This window comes from Saccopteryx leptura, chromosome 7 (genome assembly GCF_036850995.1).
Source record: "Saccopteryx leptura isolate mSacLep1 chromosome 7, mSacLep1_pri_phased_curated, whole genome shotgun sequence".
In the NCBI taxonomy this organism is placed as follows: domain Eukaryota; kingdom Metazoa; phylum Chordata; class Mammalia; order Chiroptera; family Emballonuridae; genus Saccopteryx; species Saccopteryx leptura.
In genome coordinates this window covers 6548226-6566987 of record NC_089509.1, presented here as the reverse complement: position 1 = coordinate 6566987, position 18762 = coordinate 6548226, and the positions used below count along the sequence as shown (strand labels likewise).

The 18762-nt window shown below is 44.8% G+C and overlaps 1 protein-coding gene across 1 annotated transcript; it reads right to left on the bottom strand.

Moving 5' to 3' along the window:
• Positions 1-3347: 3347 nt before the first annotated feature.
• NIFK (nucleolar protein interacting with the FHA domain of MKI67) lies at positions 3348-15785 on the bottom strand. Its single transcript, XM_066345520.1, has 7 exons — positions 15622-15785; positions 14603-14746; positions 11285-11393; positions 10120-10331; positions 8529-8594; positions 8006-8062; positions 3348-7563 (listed from the first exon to the last, which is right to left on the bottom strand). Exons 1-7 carry the CDS (start codon positions 15724-15726, stop codon positions 7378-7380), a joined length of 879 nt encoding a protein of 292 aa, XP_066201617.1. The 5' UTR covers positions 15727-15785; the 3' UTR covers positions 3348-7377.
• Between the last annotated feature and the right edge of the window lie 2977 nt (positions 15786-18762).

Here is an 18762-nt window from a genome sequence, read left to right as displayed (position 1 = left end):
TTTGAGCAAAAAGCTCACCAGCTTGGACTCAAGGTCGCTGGCTCGAGCAAGGGGTTACTCGGTCTGCTGAAGGCCCGTGGTCGGGGCACATGTGGGAAAGCAATCAAATGAACAACTAAGGTGTCGCAATGAAAAACTGATGATTGATGCTTCTCATCTCTCTCCGTTCCTGTCTGTCTGTCCTTGTCTATCCCTCTATCTGACTCTCTCTCTCTGTCTCTGGAAAAAAAAAAAGTAAAAGTTCAAGTTCCCCTGAGATCCACTTTCTGCTGCCTCTTATTGATGGCTACTTGTTGGGCTCAGTACTGTAATTCAGAGATTAGGTACAGTATTGGATGTGGCTTGCCCCTTAGTTTCAGGTGCCATTCTATCTAGACTTTTTTTTTTCAATTTTATTTTTTATTTTTTAGCCCACAGAAGGGTGTGGTCACAGGAGTCCCATGGGTGAGGCCTCTGTGTTCCCGATGTGTGGACTGTTGGCTGGCCCACCTCCACTGCAGCCGCCACCTCAGGTGTTCGGGCATGGGCGCTGCTGGCGCTGGCCTGCCCCTGAAGCCGGGCGTGCACACGTGCTTGGGCCGCAGCCATGGCTGCCCCTGCATCCACGGCTGCCCAGGCCTCCCCTGCTGTGGGTAGGCTTGCACATTCGCTTGGACTACTCCAGCCCCTGCCACCGCGGCCGCCCTGGTCTCCGCTGTTGCCCAGGATTCCACCACAGAGAGTGGGCTTGTGTATGTGCACACGCACATGCTCAGTCCACACTGGCCCCTGCTGCTCCGCCGCTGCCGCTGGCCTGCCCGCCTGCCCTCCGGTGAGCACTCAGCAGCCTGGGGCGGTGGTGTAGCTCGACCTCAGCACTCACTACCTGTGTCCCTGACGTGCTCCCTGCTTCTAAGCGCCTCTTTGCTCCGACTGGAGCGGGAGAGCCTCCAGTGGGCACGGTAATTTCTTCCCTTTGCTGGTGTTGTTGCTCCCGGAAAAAATGATCACTTTAGATTTGGGGAGTGAATCAGCCCAGGAGTTAGGGTGGCTGTCCCTCAAAGTGTCTCTTCCTGTGCCTCTGAGATTACCTTCTCTTCTGGCAGCTCCAGTCCTCTCAGCGCTCCCCACTCCCAGAGCCCCAGGTAAGTGGCTATGAACGAGGTTTGCTGCAGGATCCCTTTAAGACGAAGCCTGGGCCTAAGAGTTCTTTCTCTTTCTCGCAAACAATATCCCTGCTTTTTTCTCAGCTAAATACTGTCTATATGCCTCTTCTAGCCTCTGGGACTCTGGTCCTGGGGCTGAGGACCCACAACTATCCGAGCAACCCACCCCACCACGAGAGTCTCTCTGGGCGGCGACTTGCTCTTGGGAGCAGGGCAGCCCTTTCCATGTCTCTGTCTTTCCTACCAGTCTCAGTGTGGTTTCTTCAGTGATCCTTGGTTATGGAATCCTCTTAGTTTAGTCCAAAGTTGGTTTTTCAAGATGATTGTTCTAAGATTAAGTTGTAATCCATCTTGGTTCTGGGAAGTGGGAGTTGGAACACCCGCCTACTCTGTCGCCATCTTGCCGCCCCCACCAGTGATATTTTTTAAAAAGGCTCATTAGGAAAAAGAGCCACACTATTTACATCTAGCTAAGTGTTAAAGCAGAAATAGAAGAAAATTTGACACAATTCTTCAGAATAAAAACATTGCCAATGTTTACCCTGTGTAAAAAAAACTGCCAAAAAAACATCTGAATGGTTTTTCTTTTGGACAGATAATTGGGATCTTTTCATGATTCCTTTTGCAAAAATCCTGCTTCCCTACGAACCAGTGTTCTAGCACTTGCCTCTGTAATAATCAAACCACAGAAGAACCTGTGAGCAACACTTCCAGAGGACAATAGCATTACTCATGGCATAGTTGCTACTGAAACTGTTTGGCAAGATCAAATGTCTGAACTTCTCCCCGCCCCACCCCCACCATCGTAGGGTCGACAGCATTTATTTATAACAGGGGAGATTCTAAAATTGGCCACTTATCAGCACAAAAAGAGTAGCTTCCATAACACTACTGCTGAATAAAATGAAAATTCATTTCCTTCTTTCTGTTAGCACAAACAGAAACAGAGCTGGTTGCCAAGAACACTTGGTAAACAGTTTAATTGTAAGAGATTGGCTACCGGAAACAGAGAAATTCATAAGATAGATATCTAAACATTCTATCATAAAATAAATGGGACATTAACTCCTGACCCTAGTTAATCCCTAACTTCCCAGTTAATGGTTTTTTGTTTGTTCGTTTGTGTTTGAGAGAAAAAAGCCAGAAATATATCACTTAGCTAGAATGTGAAAAAAATAATTCCAAAATGTCGAAACTGACTAATTGAAGCAGCAAATGCTTCCAATTTTAAGTCCAGTGTTTCACTTCATGCTTATAATTCAAGCATCTCTCACACACAAAATAATAAAACCTAAATGAGCAGAGTGGAAAATAGAAAACACTCTAAACATCATGGGTTAAACATCATTGAGTAACGGTAGTGAAACAAAGTTTTCTTACATGAAATTTTCTTTTAAAACAGCCACCAGCCTAACCAGGCAGTGGTGCAGTGGATAGAGTGTTGGACTAGGATGCAGAGGACTCAGGTTTGAAACCTCGAGGTCGCCGGCTTGAGTGCACGCTTATCCAGCTCGAGTCTGGGCTCACCAGCTTGAGTGCAGAGTCGCTGGCTTGAGCGTGGGATTGTAGACATGACCCCATGGTTGCTGGTTTGAGCCCAAAGGTCACTAGCTTGAAGTCCAAGGTCACTGGCTTGAGCAAGGGGTCACTTACTCTGCTGTAGCCCCCTGGTCAAGGCAGATATGAAAAGCAATTGATGAACAACTAAGGTGCCACAATGAAGAATTGATACTTTTCATATCTCTCTCTTCCTGTCTGTCTGTCCCTGTCTCTCTCTGTCTCTATCACACACATACACACTAATACAAAAATAAACAGAGCCACCAAATTCTTCTTTTTAAGTTTTATTGATTGATTTTAGAGAGAAAAGAAGAGAGGGAGAGACAAAGAGGGAAACCGACTTCTTGTTCCACCCATCCATGCATTCCTGGTGCTCCCACCAAGGACCAAAGTGCAAACCCGGGCATTGGGTAGATACTCCAGTCAACGGAACCACCTGGCCAGGGCAGCACCGAATTCTAATACACACCGGAACATCAAATTATAAAACTGTTTGCTCACATTATTGCACAATTAACATAAGCTATATTTACTCATAACTACATGCATTTAAATAAAATTAAAACTTTCATGGTTCCTATTAGTACATTGTATTGCTGAAAATCTGGAATCATTTGGCAAATATGTTTTTCAACAATAACCAATTATCCAAAGACAGTACTAAGCACCTTAGGTCATTTCATAGTAGCAATTTCTACCCTCTAGTTGTTTAGAAATGGGTGGTGGTGGTGGTGGTGGTGGTGGTGGTGTGTGTAAATTGATGCTTCTCAGGGTGTGTTTTGTTTTGTTTTTTAATGTTAACATTAAGGTATAAATCCCTTCAGGAATTAAGCTGTTTTGCCAGCCTCTTTAAGTAAAATGAGTTGACTGTGGATTTAGGTGTCTGGGTCTATTGCCACCTAGTGTTAAGCTGTTTTCAGTTATTTCAAAGTTGAGCCTAGAGGAGAACGGAAGTGCCTCCTCCCATGCCTGCCCCAGTGTCCCAAACCTGCCTCCTTTTCAAAAAGCCTGTCATTGCAAGAATTTCACATCTTTATTTTTTTTTAACATTGCCACTAGCAACCTAACATTCATGTTCAACCTCTTGAAAAGAAACTTGAAGGCCTCGGTCTTCTTCACTGGCTGTATATTGACTTTCAACTGTCTTTGGGCAAGTTATTTCAGCTCTCTGGGCTTCAGCTTTCTCATCTCTTAGGTAGGATTAGTAATTCTACTCCATAGTTTTTCTTTGATTAAATGAGTTAATATATTTAAAATGTTTATGACAATAGCTGATATATACAAATATTTAATAAATGTTAATTTTTATAAACTTTAAATCATGTTTGAGTCCTTAATGAGACTACAGTGATGAAAATACATCTAAACATTCAATTTTATGGTCTGAAGGCAGAAAATTTGGGCTGATTGTTTTGAGAGGTCAATTCTGGATAAAAAGTCCTTTGCAAATATTTTTACTCAGTCTGTGGCTTATCTTTTCATTCTCTGAACAGTGTCATAAACATAGAGTAAGTTTTAAATTTTAAGTTCACTGTATTTTTTCTCTTATGGATGATGCTCTTGGTGTCACATCTAAGAACTCTGCTTAATAACAGGTGATTTTAGGAGATTTCTTTTTCTTCTAAAAGTTCTTTAGTTTTGTTTTACATTTAGGTCTATAATATCATCTCTCTATATCTATGTATCTATATCTATTTATCTATCAATTTTTTTAGAAATTAAATTTGCCTGACCTGTCGTGCAGTGAATAAAGTGTCAACCTGGTATGCTGAGGTCACTGATTCAAAACCCCAGGCTTGTCTGGTTAAGGCACGTAAGAGAAGCAACTACTAGGAGTTGCTCCTCTCCACCTTTCTTTCTCTCCTCTCAAATCAATAAACAAACAAAAAATTAAATTTAATGGGGTGACATTGATCAGTGAGTACATAGGTTCAGGTGAACAACTCTATAGCATTTGAACTGTTGTGTTGTGTGCTATGATATATTTTGAGTTAACTTTTGTAGGTTTAGGAAAATGGCCAGAGATTAGGATGCTGTCCTGAAACTGGTCGTTGGTGAGGACTTTGGAAGGCCAAGTCCTGCGGGGGCAGAACGCTGTCCCAGCAAACACTGATAAAACTGTTTAAAGGAAGCAGCTCATCCCTATAGCCATTTTCTGCACACCTGAAAGGTATTAATCTTCCTTCTCTGCACCTGAATCCATGTTCTGCTAATTTAACCCATGCTCTGCTAATTTTCTTGATGAGTGAAGGAACGAGTAAATACGATGAGGCTGCAGAGATCTGGGCTCTCAGTCCTAGAGGCTGGGAGTCCCCTGTACCCATCTTTTCTCTATGTTGTCTTGTGTGTTTTTTCTTAAGTCCTGCAGCACCTTCCTTTTGTGCACACCCAGTGCTGAGCTGGTCTCAGCAGGTGTTTAGTGTTTTCTCTCATCAGTCTTTGGCACGTGTTCACTTGTTAATAGGAATCTGTAATAGCATTTTATGTATTTTATCTTCTGAAGCATCTTCTCACGCAGATAGGTACTGTCAAGTACTGGTACCAACCTCCAAATGTAATTTTGAGTAACTTGTAAGAACTCTGTTAGCTTCTTGCCTTGGCATTTGCCTTTTAGCAATCGTTCATTAATTGCACCTTCAGCTGAAAGACAGGTGGAAGGTTTGCAACCCAGTTAAATGGATTTTGAAATGTTTCCTTTGCACTTGTATTAAGGTCCAGAACTGTAGCTTGAGGCTGGAAAATGTGTACCGCAAACTTGAGAGGGTATGGAGATCCTGTTTTAACTTTTGACAGCAGAGAAAGCAGTATGACATTTCTCATATTCACACTCTGTCATCAAAGTGACTTTAGCACCATGTAAATTTCAAATATAAATGGCACTCTGACTCATGTTTCTTAGTTGGATTAACTGACTTAAGTTCATTAGGAACCATCAAGTCTGGCCCTAACCAGATAGCTTGATGGTTAGAATTTCGTTCTGAAGCACATAGGTTGCCAGTTTGATCTGGTCAGGGCACATACAGAAACGGATGTTTCTATCACCCACTTCCTGTCTCTAAAATAGGGAAAAAAAATCTGGTCTGGACACACTTCTTCAGCTATCACATTATTATTACCTTATCATTGGCAAAGGGCTTTCCAACAAGGCACTTGCAAACTTTAGTTGTAGCCTTCTAAGTTTTTTGGGTCAAAAAACTGTGCTGAGATACATTTGAAATATTTAGTTCTTCTGGCTGTTAGTTCGAGTTGATAATATTATGATGTGTGCTTCTTCTGATAATGTCAACATACATTGTATTCCTTTAGCTGAAGTGTCATTGCAAAATAGACACAATGCTTTGCCATCTGGATTGATAAATTATCCAGTCCACTGTGAGCCTAAATTCATTTCCTTTTCTTTGACAAGATGGGTATGCACTGGTAATAAAAACATAAAATGCGAAGTATGATCAATACACGTGGCACACAGAGCACCATGCCACAGCTGCAGTACTGCCGTCTGTAGTACAGCAATGAGGACCACATATGGCCTGTCACAACTAAACTCTTGTGGCACAGTACAGCCACCTCAGTCCACTATCATATTAAAGTTAACAAATATTGGATGAAAATGTTTGATGGGAGTTTTTAATAAATCTGGATTAACAAGGACATCAGAAACTTAAAAATAGATAAGGTAAAAACCTACTGTTTAGTGGTAGAGCGTCGGCCTGGCGTGCAGGAGTCCTGGGTTCGATTCCTGGCCAGGGCACACAGGAGAAGCTGCCCACCTGCTTCTCCACCCCTCCCCCTCTCCTTCCTCTCTGTCTCTCTCTTCCCCTCCCACAGCCAAGGCTCCATTGGAGCAAAGTTGGCCCGGGTGCTGAGGATGGCTCTGTGGCCTCTGCCTCAGGCACCAGAATGGCTCTGGTTGCAACAGAGCGTCGCTCCAGAGGGGCAGAGCATCGCCCCCTGGTAGGCATGCCGAGTGGATCCCGGTCGGGCGCATGCGGGAGTCTGTCTGACTGCCTCCCCGTTTCCAACTTAAGTAAAATACAAAAAAACCAAACCTACTGTTTTACTTCAAGACACCAAAGTCCCACTTGCATACAAATTGTAAAAAAAAGTTTGCCAGTCACTGAACCATGATGAACTATAATTCCAATTGATGATACTATACAAATGGCAGTAATCCATGCTAGCCTACTAAAAATTAACATCAGGAAAACAATCATATACACATACATGAATGTATTAATACTTGAATTGCCTTTTCACTCTCCATAGTTTAACTTCCAGTTCCAATCCTCTGATGATGAAGTCTAAAGTACCTTTATGGGTTAAATGTGTACTGCCCAACAAAACGATTTAGATGATCAAGCAAGGTTTTATTTTATTTGGTAACAACAAACACTGCAGTTTAGTACTTAAACCTGCAGTTAATGGTGACCCTTTTACCCAGGCAGAGCCACTAAAGACCGATGAATCTGCAAGACATGTGCACTCCTATACTTCAGCAAGGGCAGGCAAGCCAGAAAGACTGGCTCCCTTTCTTACTGACTTGAACCAACAGCGTTTCTTCTGCAATCTTGCCAACAGTTACATTCCACTGTATCTAGTTAAATACAAAACACAATCAGCACTCATGATAAAGTCACATTTCCCAGAAGTATTATATGTAATACATTCAGAATCACTGATTGCTTTTTCTTGGTCCTTTTTTCCTTGAACGTGTAGGTGTTTTAGCCTTTTGTGTTTCTTCTTTGATGCCAGAGAAGGACTGTTTGAAAACTATCTCGTTATCTTCATCGTCACTCATTTCAGCCACTTCAGATTTTCGTTTCTCCAAAAATGTTGGTGTACAAACTGGTGTAGGGGCCTGGATTCAACAAGTATAAAATTATAATACATAAATTGGGAACATATGAGGAATAACTTTATTTCTCATCCCCAACCACCCCTCCTCTACTTTGCTAATATAATTGCACGTAATAAATAGCTTCGGTGCTTATCAAACCTAGTATGAGCATTGATAATTAATTGTAATATAATATGCTCCATTATAGGGTATGAGGTAGAAAACTCGAATCTTACATTCATAAAAACAGTGGCCTCCTTTCTCCTTCCTGACTCAGTCACTTTGCTTAAGAGGTAAAATAGGAATAAGAAACTCAATGCTAACTAACTCTTGTTCATAAGCTCACTGTATTTGATAAGTCACAAGATTAAAACAGAAATTTTAACAAAACTACATTAGCAAAACTGCTTTTCCTCTTTTGAATTATAACACCCAACTCCCAAAATATTGAAGACAATTTTACCTGGCTGTCCACAGTCTTCTCAGGAGTGACTGACACCTTCTTCTTCTTTCGTAGAGCCTTCAATAAATTTTTAAAAACGTTATTAATATTTATCAGTTCCAGTAGTTTGAATATACTTTTCCGCTTATCTTTCTCTAATACCTGGCATGTATTGTAATATAAAGAAAAATTCTGCCCTGGCTGGTTGGCTTAGTGGTAGAGTGTCAGCCTGGATGTCCCACGTTCGATTCCTGGTCAGGGCACATAGGAGAAGCGACCAGTGACCACGTGCTTCTCCACCTCTCCCCCTCTCCCTTACCCTCCCACTCAGTTGGAGCAAGTTGGCCCTGGGCACCGAGGATGGCTCCATGGCCTCACCTCAGGTGCTAAAATAGCTTGGTTGCCCAGCAATAGCGCAATGGCCCCAGACAGGCAGAGCATCCCTGGGAGTGAGCTTGCCGGGTGGATTCCAGTCAGGGCACATGTAGGAGTCTATCTCTCTATCTCTCTGTTTCTCACTTAAGGAAAAAAAATATTTCTTTACCTGGCTTTTTGCGGATTTCTGAAGATCAGTGTTTGAAACATTGCTTTTTTCCTTTTTATGTAAAATCTTAAGTAAACAAAAAAAAATTATAAACTGGTAGTATCACATATTTTACATTTTAAACTTACCATTAGATCCTTATACATATTATCAGAGGATTCTTCCTAAACAACAAAGCACTTCAATTTAAAAAGCAAAACCCACAAATGTCGGCAAAGATTGGAAGGGAGATTGCCTGAGGAGCAAGCAGAAGCGACAGAGCCGTAGCCTGAGCTGACCAGGTCCCTAGTCAGTGGCCCAATGCTGAAACAGTCCCTGAGGGCCATGACTGACTGGGACACATGCTCTCCTAACACATCTTGTTAAACACTAGGTTTGGGATTTAAGCAATTAACATCTGGAGCCAGACCATAGGAGGGTAATTCATTCTTCTAATTTCTGGATACGGTTAAAAGACCTAATCACCTTGGGAACAGATGCCATCTCTTACCAATAAATTAGCTGTCTGGAAATAAGCTGAACGGATGGATCTACAGAGCATCACCTATACTGTACTTGCCACATGCTAATGACCTGCATTCTTGTTTTGTAGTAAGACACACACAGATCTTTTTACTGTAGATAAGGGAGAAAAGAGTAAATAAGCAAGGATATGAGAACTGCATGAAAACATGCTAACTTGTTTTCATGTAAGCAGACTTGCTATATTCCAACCTTGCTCATTTAATTCAGAGATGATACTTACTGGTAAAAATATGATATGCACTTTAAGATATTTCCAATTTAAAAGAACACTAAACAAAATGTTAACTAGAACGGCATAAAAAGGATGGTTAACTTACAGTCTTGATGTTTACTGATGACATATAATATCAAACATCATTTAATCCTGGTAATGACAGTTTTAATAGCAACTTACAAACAGTTTTGGTTAAATATTTGGCTTGAACAGCAATAACTTAAAAACAGATCATGAGGCCCTGGCCGGTTGGCCCAATGGTAGAGCGTCGACCTGGTGTGCAGAAGTCCCGGGTTCGATTCCTGGCCAGGGCACACAGGAGAAGCGCCCATCTGCTTCTCCACCCCTCCCCTTCTCCTTCCTCTCTGTCTCTCTCTTTCCCTCCCGCAGCGAGGCTCCATTGGAGCAAGGATGGCCCGGGCGCTGGGGATGGCTCCTTGTCCTCTGCCCCAGGCGCTAGAGTGGCTCTGGTCGCTACAGAGCGATGCCCCAGAGGGGCAGAGCATCGCCCCCTGGTAGGCGTGCCGGGTGGATCCGGTTGGGTGCATGCGGGAATCTGTCTGTCTCTCCCCGTTTCCAGCTTCGGAAAAATACAAAAAAAAAACCCCAAAAAACAGATCATGAAAATGTGCAAATCAGCTAATCCTCTCTGGGATTTCCTCTTCTATACAATGGCGATCACTAGGTCTGCTTTGACACACCTTTAAGAAGACCCTACAATGTGACGTCTCAGAAACTTGGTCAAGCCCCAGAATGTGGTAAGCATGGGCTAGATCTTCATATATAAACCACAAAGCCCACCCCCAAGGAAAAACAAAAACCACAAGATATATTTCATGAAGGAATATTTACCAATGAAGGAAAATTATAATCAATTCCTTTCTTAGCTAATCTCTTCCTGAGTAATTTTTCTTTCTTTTTGAATCGCTCCTCCATCCGCAGCTTTTGAAGAAGTGTCCGGTTCTGGTTATACCGTTTCACTGCTGGGAATGATGGTTTCTTAAATGGAATATGCCACTCTCTAAAAAGCTCCTCATGTACTTTCTCAGGTGGCATAAAATGACCTACATGTACAAAAGAAAAAAGTTTTCAACCAAGTGGGTGGGAGGCGAAGTGTAGCATTGATCATACACGTGCAGTCCTGATGCCTGTTAGTTCACCTGCTCAGCCCACTTCCTCCTGGCCAGAGCCATGTCTGTAACATGTGAATGAACCCATGACTTCAATCAGGCCGCTGGGATTCTGTCACAGCAATAGGAACTGGGACAGAGAGGTACTATAGGTAGCTTCATCAGCTGCTTGATCAGACACGTGTGATTGGGTACCCGGAACGGTCACACTCCACCACAAGCACCCAGACACATAACTCTGCCTCTCAAGGGCACTGGGGTACACACAGGGATCTCTGGGAGGTCAAGTCAGTGGCTCTACTTTCTGTAGAACAAAGTTCTAACCTGGTGCTGTCATTCCTCTGTTCCTTATGGCCTCCCTTGCAGAAGAGCTGCAGCCAATGCCATTCAGACTGATTTTAAAATGTGACTCCTTACCTTTAATGTTATCCCATCTAGAACCCCTTAATGGTTTCCTGCTGCCCTCAGGATATATACACTTTACCCTGTCAGTCAGCTCTAGGTGTGCACTAGCTGCCCCCAACCAGGTTTTCAACCTTCACCCTCTGCCCTGAACCCAGCTCTCTCCTGTTTAACCTTCAGATTCCAATCTAAATGACACTTCATGAGGGAAGTCTTCCATGTCCATTAAAGTAGCTAGCTGCTCTTCCTATGTATTCCTAATGTCACCAATCCCAATTCTGTCTAAGCACAGCAAAGCTCACTCCAGAAGATTTAAAAATTCTAATTAGAACCTGTCTCCAAAACACATTTACTCCTTGCACCAATCCCCAAGAGCATCATCCCAGGGGTCAAGTGAGATGTCCAGCAGCTAAGCATCTGTCCTCACACAGCCAGCCACCAGCAGAGGCAATTAGGCAGCGCTAGGGTAAAATGAGGGCACGTACACTTCAAGAGTCTTTCACCAAAAAGGTAGTTGTTCATTGTTTCAGCAACAATCTTGGCAACATCTTCAGATTCAAACTCCACGAAAGCATAGCCTTTGCTGTTTCCAGTCTGCAATTAAAATGCCCACCACAAAAATTAGAATAATCAAACTCCAATGTATCGTTAAACTCCTAAAATGCCACTAATTTAAATAATGTACACTAGCCTCAGGAGCAAATAGCATTATGGCCCCTTTAATTCCACCTTCAATTCACATAGTTTGGAAACTGTTAAGGGGGAAAAAAGGTCCAAAAAAACCTGAACATGCAACTGATCTCAAGGTATTCCCAGTATTTTGATCACATACAACAAATCTATTACTGTCCAGCACACCCCATCTCATAAAGGAAACTAGTAGGGCCCTACAGTTCTTCACTCATCATCCATCTCTCATTGGTAGTCATACTGTTCATGTATTAATGATACCCAGAGGATACTATGATGCTTCACAAGAGATGTGGGTAATACAATTCCCATTTTACATGTAAGAGCTGAAAAGAAACTAACCCCTCAATGTCCCCAAACCAATCAATAAAATACTGCATTGACTTTCATAGAAAGGCAAATAAACTTGAGTATGTTCAAGTAAAAGAACACAGCAGTGATAATGAATGTACTAGAATAACATGGATCAAGCTCAAAACAGGTTGTTAAATGAATAAATTAAGTTGCAGAATGACAGAATAATACCATATAACCTATACTGATATATGTAGCAGAGATTTCAAAAACACATACAAGCAATGAAAGAAAAACATTGAATTCATAAACAATAATTTCCTGGGCAAGGAGAGAAAGTGCAGAGAACTGGGGAAAGACCCAGAAGGACCTCAAGTCTTCCTAAAACCTACTTCTGAAAGAACAAAATTCTGAAGCAAGTATGAAACAAAGTTGACATCTGATAAAGGGAAATGGTAGGTATCTAAAAAGTGACTAAATCATTTTCTAGTAGACTTCAGGATGTTTGAAACAGCTCACCCACATAATAAACAACTATTGCAAATGGAAAAAAGGGGGAAATACAGAGAAAATGTATTATTTTGGTTGGGATAAGAGAGATACCAGGGCATTTAAAAAAAAAATTTTTTTTTTTTAAGTTAAGAAGGGAAGATAGTGAGGCAGACTCCTGCATGCACCTCAATGGGATCCACCTGGCAACTCTGTTTGGGGCTGATGCTTGAGTATCAAGCTATTTTTAGCACCTAAGGCTGACGCACTGGGACCAACTGAGCTATCCTCAGTGCAGGGGGCCACACTCAAATCAGTTGAGCCACTGGCTGTGGGAGGGGCAAAAGGAGACAAGGGGGGGAGAAGCAGAGTCACCTCTCCTGTGTGATCTGACTAGGAATAGAACCTGGGATACCCATATGCTGAGCTGACACTCTATCCACTGGGCCACCAGCCAGGGCCTTTTTTATTTTTAATGTTTCATTTTATTTTTTAGAGAGAGGAAGTGGGATAGCAAGAGAGAAAGACAGGAACATCTATCTGTTCCTGTACATACCCTGACTGGAGACTGAACTGGCAACCTCTGCACTCCAGGACTATGCTCTAGCCATATGGCCAGGGCTACCAGGGCATTCTAAATGTAAAACCCCATTTAATGTTGAAATGTTCTGGCCCTGCCCAGTGGTAGAGCGTCGGCCTGGCGTGTGGGAGTCCCGGGTTCGATTCCTGGCCAGGGCACACAGGAGAAGCGCCCATCTGCTTCTCCACTCCTCCCCCTCTCCTCCCCCTCTGTCTCTCTCTTCTCCTCCCGCAGCCAAGGCTCCATTGGAGCAAAGTTGGCCTGGGCTCTGAGGATGGCTCTGTGGCCTCTGCCTCAGGTGCTGGAATGGCTCTGGTTGCAGCAGGGCGACGCCCCGGAGGAGCAGAGCATCACCCCCTGGTGGGTGTGCCAGGTGGATCCCAGTCAGCGCATGCGGGAGTCTGTCTGACTGCCTCCCCGTTTCCAGCTTCAGGAAAAAAAAAAAAAAAAAAAAAGAAATGTTCCTTTGACAAAACTTAAATCCTGCAATTTTAGGACAACTAGCAGATGAAGGCATATCATACCCAATCCTCTGATGTGCCAAAATATAAAATTTAACTTTGATCTGTTATAACTCAAATGGGAAAATGTGGAGAAATTGCCATCAAGAAGAATAGAGATTGGCCCCAGCCGGTTGGCTCAGTGGTAGAGCATCCACCCGACATGTGGATGTCCTGGGTTCAGTTCCTGGTCAGGGCACACAGGAGAAGCACCCATCTGCTTCTCTACCCTTCCCCCTCTTTCTATCTCTTCCCCTCCTGCAGCCAAGGCTCCATTGGAGCAAAGTTGGCCTAGGCGCTGAGAATGGCTCTGTGGCCTTTGCCTCAGGCACTAGAATGGCTCTGGTTGCACTGGAGCGACGCCTCACATGGGCAGAGCATCGCCCCCTGGTGGGCGTGCTGGGTGGATCCCAGTCAGGTGCATGTGGGAGTCTGTCTCTCTGCCTCCCCACTTCTCACTTTAGAAAAATACAAAAAACAAAAGAATAAACAAAACCAAATAACAAAAAACAAACAAAAAAGAATACAGGTTCCAACAAGATCTCACTATGGTTACAACGAGTAACAGTGTGCAAGTATGTTAAGAAAATTAGGTCAATCGTTCCTCTATTAATGCAGCCAACCACACAAACCTTTTTAAATTAGGAAGAAGAGATGATATAACAATAATACAGACACATATAGTGTTTGCTGTGTGTATCAGGAATTGTTCTAAGAACCTTACATTCATTACCTCGTTTAATCTTTGAGTAGATACTCCTAAGAGGTTGGTACTATTTTACTCATATTTTACAAATCAAAAAACTAAAGCATGGTGAGGTTCCGTAACTTGTGCAAGGTCATACAACTAGTAACCTGCAGAAACCAGGTCTTGCACATTGGCTCCAGTATCCTTATTCTTAACTATTCACTATACACACTTTTGCTATTACAGGGATGCATATAGCAGAGGCCCCTCAATCTGAAGGTTATGTACAACTGACCTAGTAGCCCCAGGACAAAGACGACTCATTTACTAAAACTGTCAATTTAATTTGAGGATTTGGGACACCTATTTATTTAGCAGTAAAACAGATCCAGTACTGATTTTGTTTTTGTGGCTGTTTCAGGTTCTAAACTCCCCTGTGTTCTCCTTTCTGGTGTGAAGCCTGATGAGCAATAATATGTGAACATACTTTCCAAACTGCTAGGGATGACGTACTTTTGAAAAATAAAACAAATAACCTACTTCGATATAAAAAAAATCTTACTTTTTTACTTCTGGACAGTCTCAATCTTGTAACAGTGCCAAACTGGGAGAAATATGCTTGGATCTGGGTTTCATAAAGTGCTGGAGGAAGATGGCCCACATAGATTACTCCAGGAGTAAGTTTTTCTTTCTCTTGCTTCTTAAACTGAAGACATAAAAATCAGGGAAATACATTTTCAATTAAAAAAATAAAATGAAATAAAAACCATATTGCAACAAACTTGCAAAACCCTAGCTCTCAGCACAAAACGCGATGAAAAAGGACCATTTAATGTCTCACTCGTGAGCTTCTCGCACGAAGACAATGGTCAAGCGGATTGTCTTCTCAACCCAGCACCCAGCACAATGTAAGCGCTCACTGACTACGCAGACTCTGTGCTTACACAAGTCCATTTCTACCACATTATGAAGTCACCTGGCGAGGGAACTCCACGTGAACACACCCTTCGATTTTGTTCGCACCGCCCCGACTGAAAAATTTGCAGACCCGTTAACCTTCACAATACCGACAAACCTGTTACAGACCATCTCACGATGAAAGATGACTTGAACAAGAACGTTTAAGTTTCCCAAACGTGCAGTTCATGCTAAAAATCAAGGCTAACAACACAGCTTGACGTCAAGGGCCCTATTCAGCAAACGAACTCGGCAAATACTGTTTTTTAAGAAAGTCCAAGTCACCGACCGGGCAAACACAGCTCCTGAATCCGAGGTCACGGCTGTGGCCCGGGGTTGATGCGCGGTACGCTGGCCCATTCCCACCGCCGGCTCTCCGCTCTCCTCCTGCGTCACGGCCCTAGCGCCACCGGGGGACCCGACCCCAGCCGCCCCATTCCTTCCCGCTCAGCACAAACCGTCCGGTCTCGGGGAGCCTCGGTCTCCAGCTCGGGAGCCAGTGGCCGCCCCAGGAGACAAGCGAGGCGCGCCGGGTGCGGACCGCACGGTGTTCCGCTCCGCCCGGGCACCCCCAGGCCCCGCCTGCCCCCTCCCCACACAGTCGTCCCGCAGGGGGACGCTCACCTTGGTGGCGCGCCGGCGAGCCTGAGCCACCTCCTTGTGGAACTTGGTCTCCTCCTGTGAGTTCAGGGACAGGAGCGGTTTGGCCGGGCCTGCGAAAACCGCCATGCCAGCAGCGTTGCAGCCGGAGATCCACGCGACGACCCCGGAAGTTCGGATTGCGCAGCTCCGCCACAGCGGAAGTGGCGGCGGCAGACGTGGGCGGTGCAGTGCGGGGGCGGGGTGAAGCCTGGGAGAGGCGGGGCTCGGGGCTCAGGGGCGGGGCGGAGACCAGGCTGGGCGGGGCGAACTCGGGTGCTCCCTGCTGGTGGGACACCTCTGGTCCTCTCTCTTAGACCTGACACTTGCCTAAAACGGCGGATGGAAACTTGTTCACGCCCACTCTGCGGCTAGCCAATTTGGGTGGTGGGAGGTGGTAAACGGCAAAGCAATACCCGGGGTCTTGCTAACTATTCTTTAATTCTTTTCCCTTTTTCCACTTGTTTTGTGAGCCCTTATTGTGTGTCCCTGTTCTGCCTCCCTTTAGGGAACTTCAGGCTTGGGGAAGGGTTGGGTAAAGGACGTTTGAGGACGGGATTGCTGCTGTGGAGATATATAAGGGCGCCATGGGGAAAAGGCACATTGGTGACTAAGGAGGACCTCCCTGAGGAGGTTGGAATTTGAGCTGAGACCTGAGGGTTGGAAGAAGCCTCATGTGAAGACCTGGCAGCCCCCGTGCAGGCAGACAGGAGAACAGCCCATGCAGTGTCCTTAGGGCTGGGAAGAAGGAACTGTCCAGTGTGGCTGCAGCTCAGTGAAGGGACTGAAGCCAGGGGGAAGGCTGAAGCTCCAGGGCTCTCTGCACGTCAAGGTTTAAGGCTTGGGGTTTATTGTAAATGAAAAGGGATGTGAGGGTTTAAAGCAAGGCTGTGGCTGTTGATGCCTTTCAAACACTATTCCAGCAAGGGTGGAGAGTGGACTGGGAGAAGCAGCGAGAGGGAGGCTGCAGGAATAGTCCAAGCAGAGCTTGGTCTTGGGGGATGATGGCAGCTGGTGTTCTGGAACTAGTGAGGGCCAAATTTGGCTGGTGCCCCAGTGTATGTGTGGGAAGACTAGAGGTAAGTCTGTAAGGTAGAGTGGCATGGGAGGGATTGTACAGTTAGGGCCAGCCTGCTTCCTCTGGGAAGCACTTGCCTCCCATGCCTGCCTTTGCCTCTTTCACCCCAGTCTCCCTCAGCTCAGCTCACCCCTCACTCCTCACCCCTCAGGACTTGCCTTCTATGACTGTAGCTGGGTCAGCTCTTTCTAGTAAAAGTTTTCTTACAACTGTGTTGTTTTTTTGTTTTTGTTTTTGTTTTTTGTATTTTTCTGAAGCTGGAAATGGGGAGAGACAGTCAGACTCCCGCATGCGCCCGACCGGGATCCACCCGGCACGCCCACCAGGGGGCGACGCTCTGCCCACCAGGGAGCGATGCTCTGCCCCTCCGGGGCGTCGCTCTGTCCCGACCAGAGCCACTCTAGTGCCTGGGGCAGAGGCCAAGGAGCCATTCCCAGCGCCCAGGCCATCTTTGCTCCAATGGAGCCTCACTGCAGGAGGGGAAGAGAGAGACAGAGAGGAAGGAGAGGGGGAGGGGTGGAGAAGCAGATGGGCGCTTCTCCTGTGTGCCCTGGCCGGGAATCGAACCCGGGACTTCTGCATGCCAGGCCGACGCTCTACCACTGAGCCAACCGGCCAGGGCTACAACTGTGTTTTCATGAACAGGTTGGATTGTCAGGAGAGCGCAAACAGAAAGCAATTTTATTATTTTCTTAGGCTTGTTTCTGCTTCCCCCTGGATGAAGTCTCAGGGAGAGTGCTTCAGATATCAGCAAATAAAAGCACTTTCCAGGTGTTCAAGATTGGATGTCAAATGTCTCCCGAAACTATCAAGGGGTCACAGTTCCTGTTGTCCCTCTTGGCTCCACCTTCTCCTCTGCACCCCAGTTTCTGTTTTTCACCTTTCCAGGGTTGATAACTTGTAATGGAAGCCCTAGGAAACCAATATGGTCAACATGATTGGTGCAGTCTGAAATGGTTTTCTGAGGAAAACGCTGGTCCTGTGCCTGTCTTAGCATGTTAGATCTAGGTGCTGGAGGAACTCCGGAATATTCACAAAGGATGCCAGGCACCCACTTCTTGGCCCTTCAGCAGACCATAGAAGTCAACTGTTAATTTGAACAGAGTCTAACCCCCAGATCCTCACTGCAGACTGGACCGGCTTTTGTTTTTACTCTTTTGAGCCTTGGTCATTCTTAGCAGTGACTCCCAATAACTTCCAGTGATGTATGCTCTGACCCTGCTGTGCTTCTGCTGACCAGGGCCTGAGAGACACTCTGGGACCTGAGCAAGTGTCCACGGGAGTTCATATGGCATCCTAGTTGAAGCATCCAGAACTCTGTAAACCCCTGGTCATGTGCCCTCGGGGAAATCCTCCTCTCTGGTCCTTAGGTTTTTCATCTATAAGGAAGAGTTTGGGTAAGATTGCTCTCTTTAGTGGCAGCAGCAACATTAATGACCGGACTAGCAGCTGGCCTTGCTCATGCCCATGTGATTGCCTAGTGCCATGTGTGTTTGTCCTTACTTTTCTTTTAGGTTTCTTCTTCCTTTCTTCTTTCATTCTTTCCTTACTTCTTCCCTTTCTCCCTTCCTTTTCTCTTTTTTGATATGTAGAGTTGGGAGTCTATCTACACCTTGGATGGGACAATTTTTTACTCAGCTGGATTGTATCATGCATATTACTTTGTTACTCTGTCCCCAGTACTCAACTCCTAGTCACTGAAATTACCAAAATGCATCTAGGCACTTCCAATCATGCATGAGTGGACTACTGAGTGTGCTTACTGCAGGTCTTTCCCTTCCCTTTCCCTGACTGACCTCCCCTGCCACTCCTCTGTTGGGATAGATTGATGCTATGTCATTCCATGATACCACTAAAACCACCTATAGCCTGGGCCACCTGCTGGGGGGCCAAGCATGGTGAGGCCTATTGGCTGGGATATGAGGTGCGGTGAATTTGAATTTGTATAAAGTCAGTTAATACAAAAAAGTGGTGCTAAGAACATTTGGCAGGTACTAAATAAAAATGAACTTCTATTGATATTTAAATGTTTTGTGAATTTTGAGATT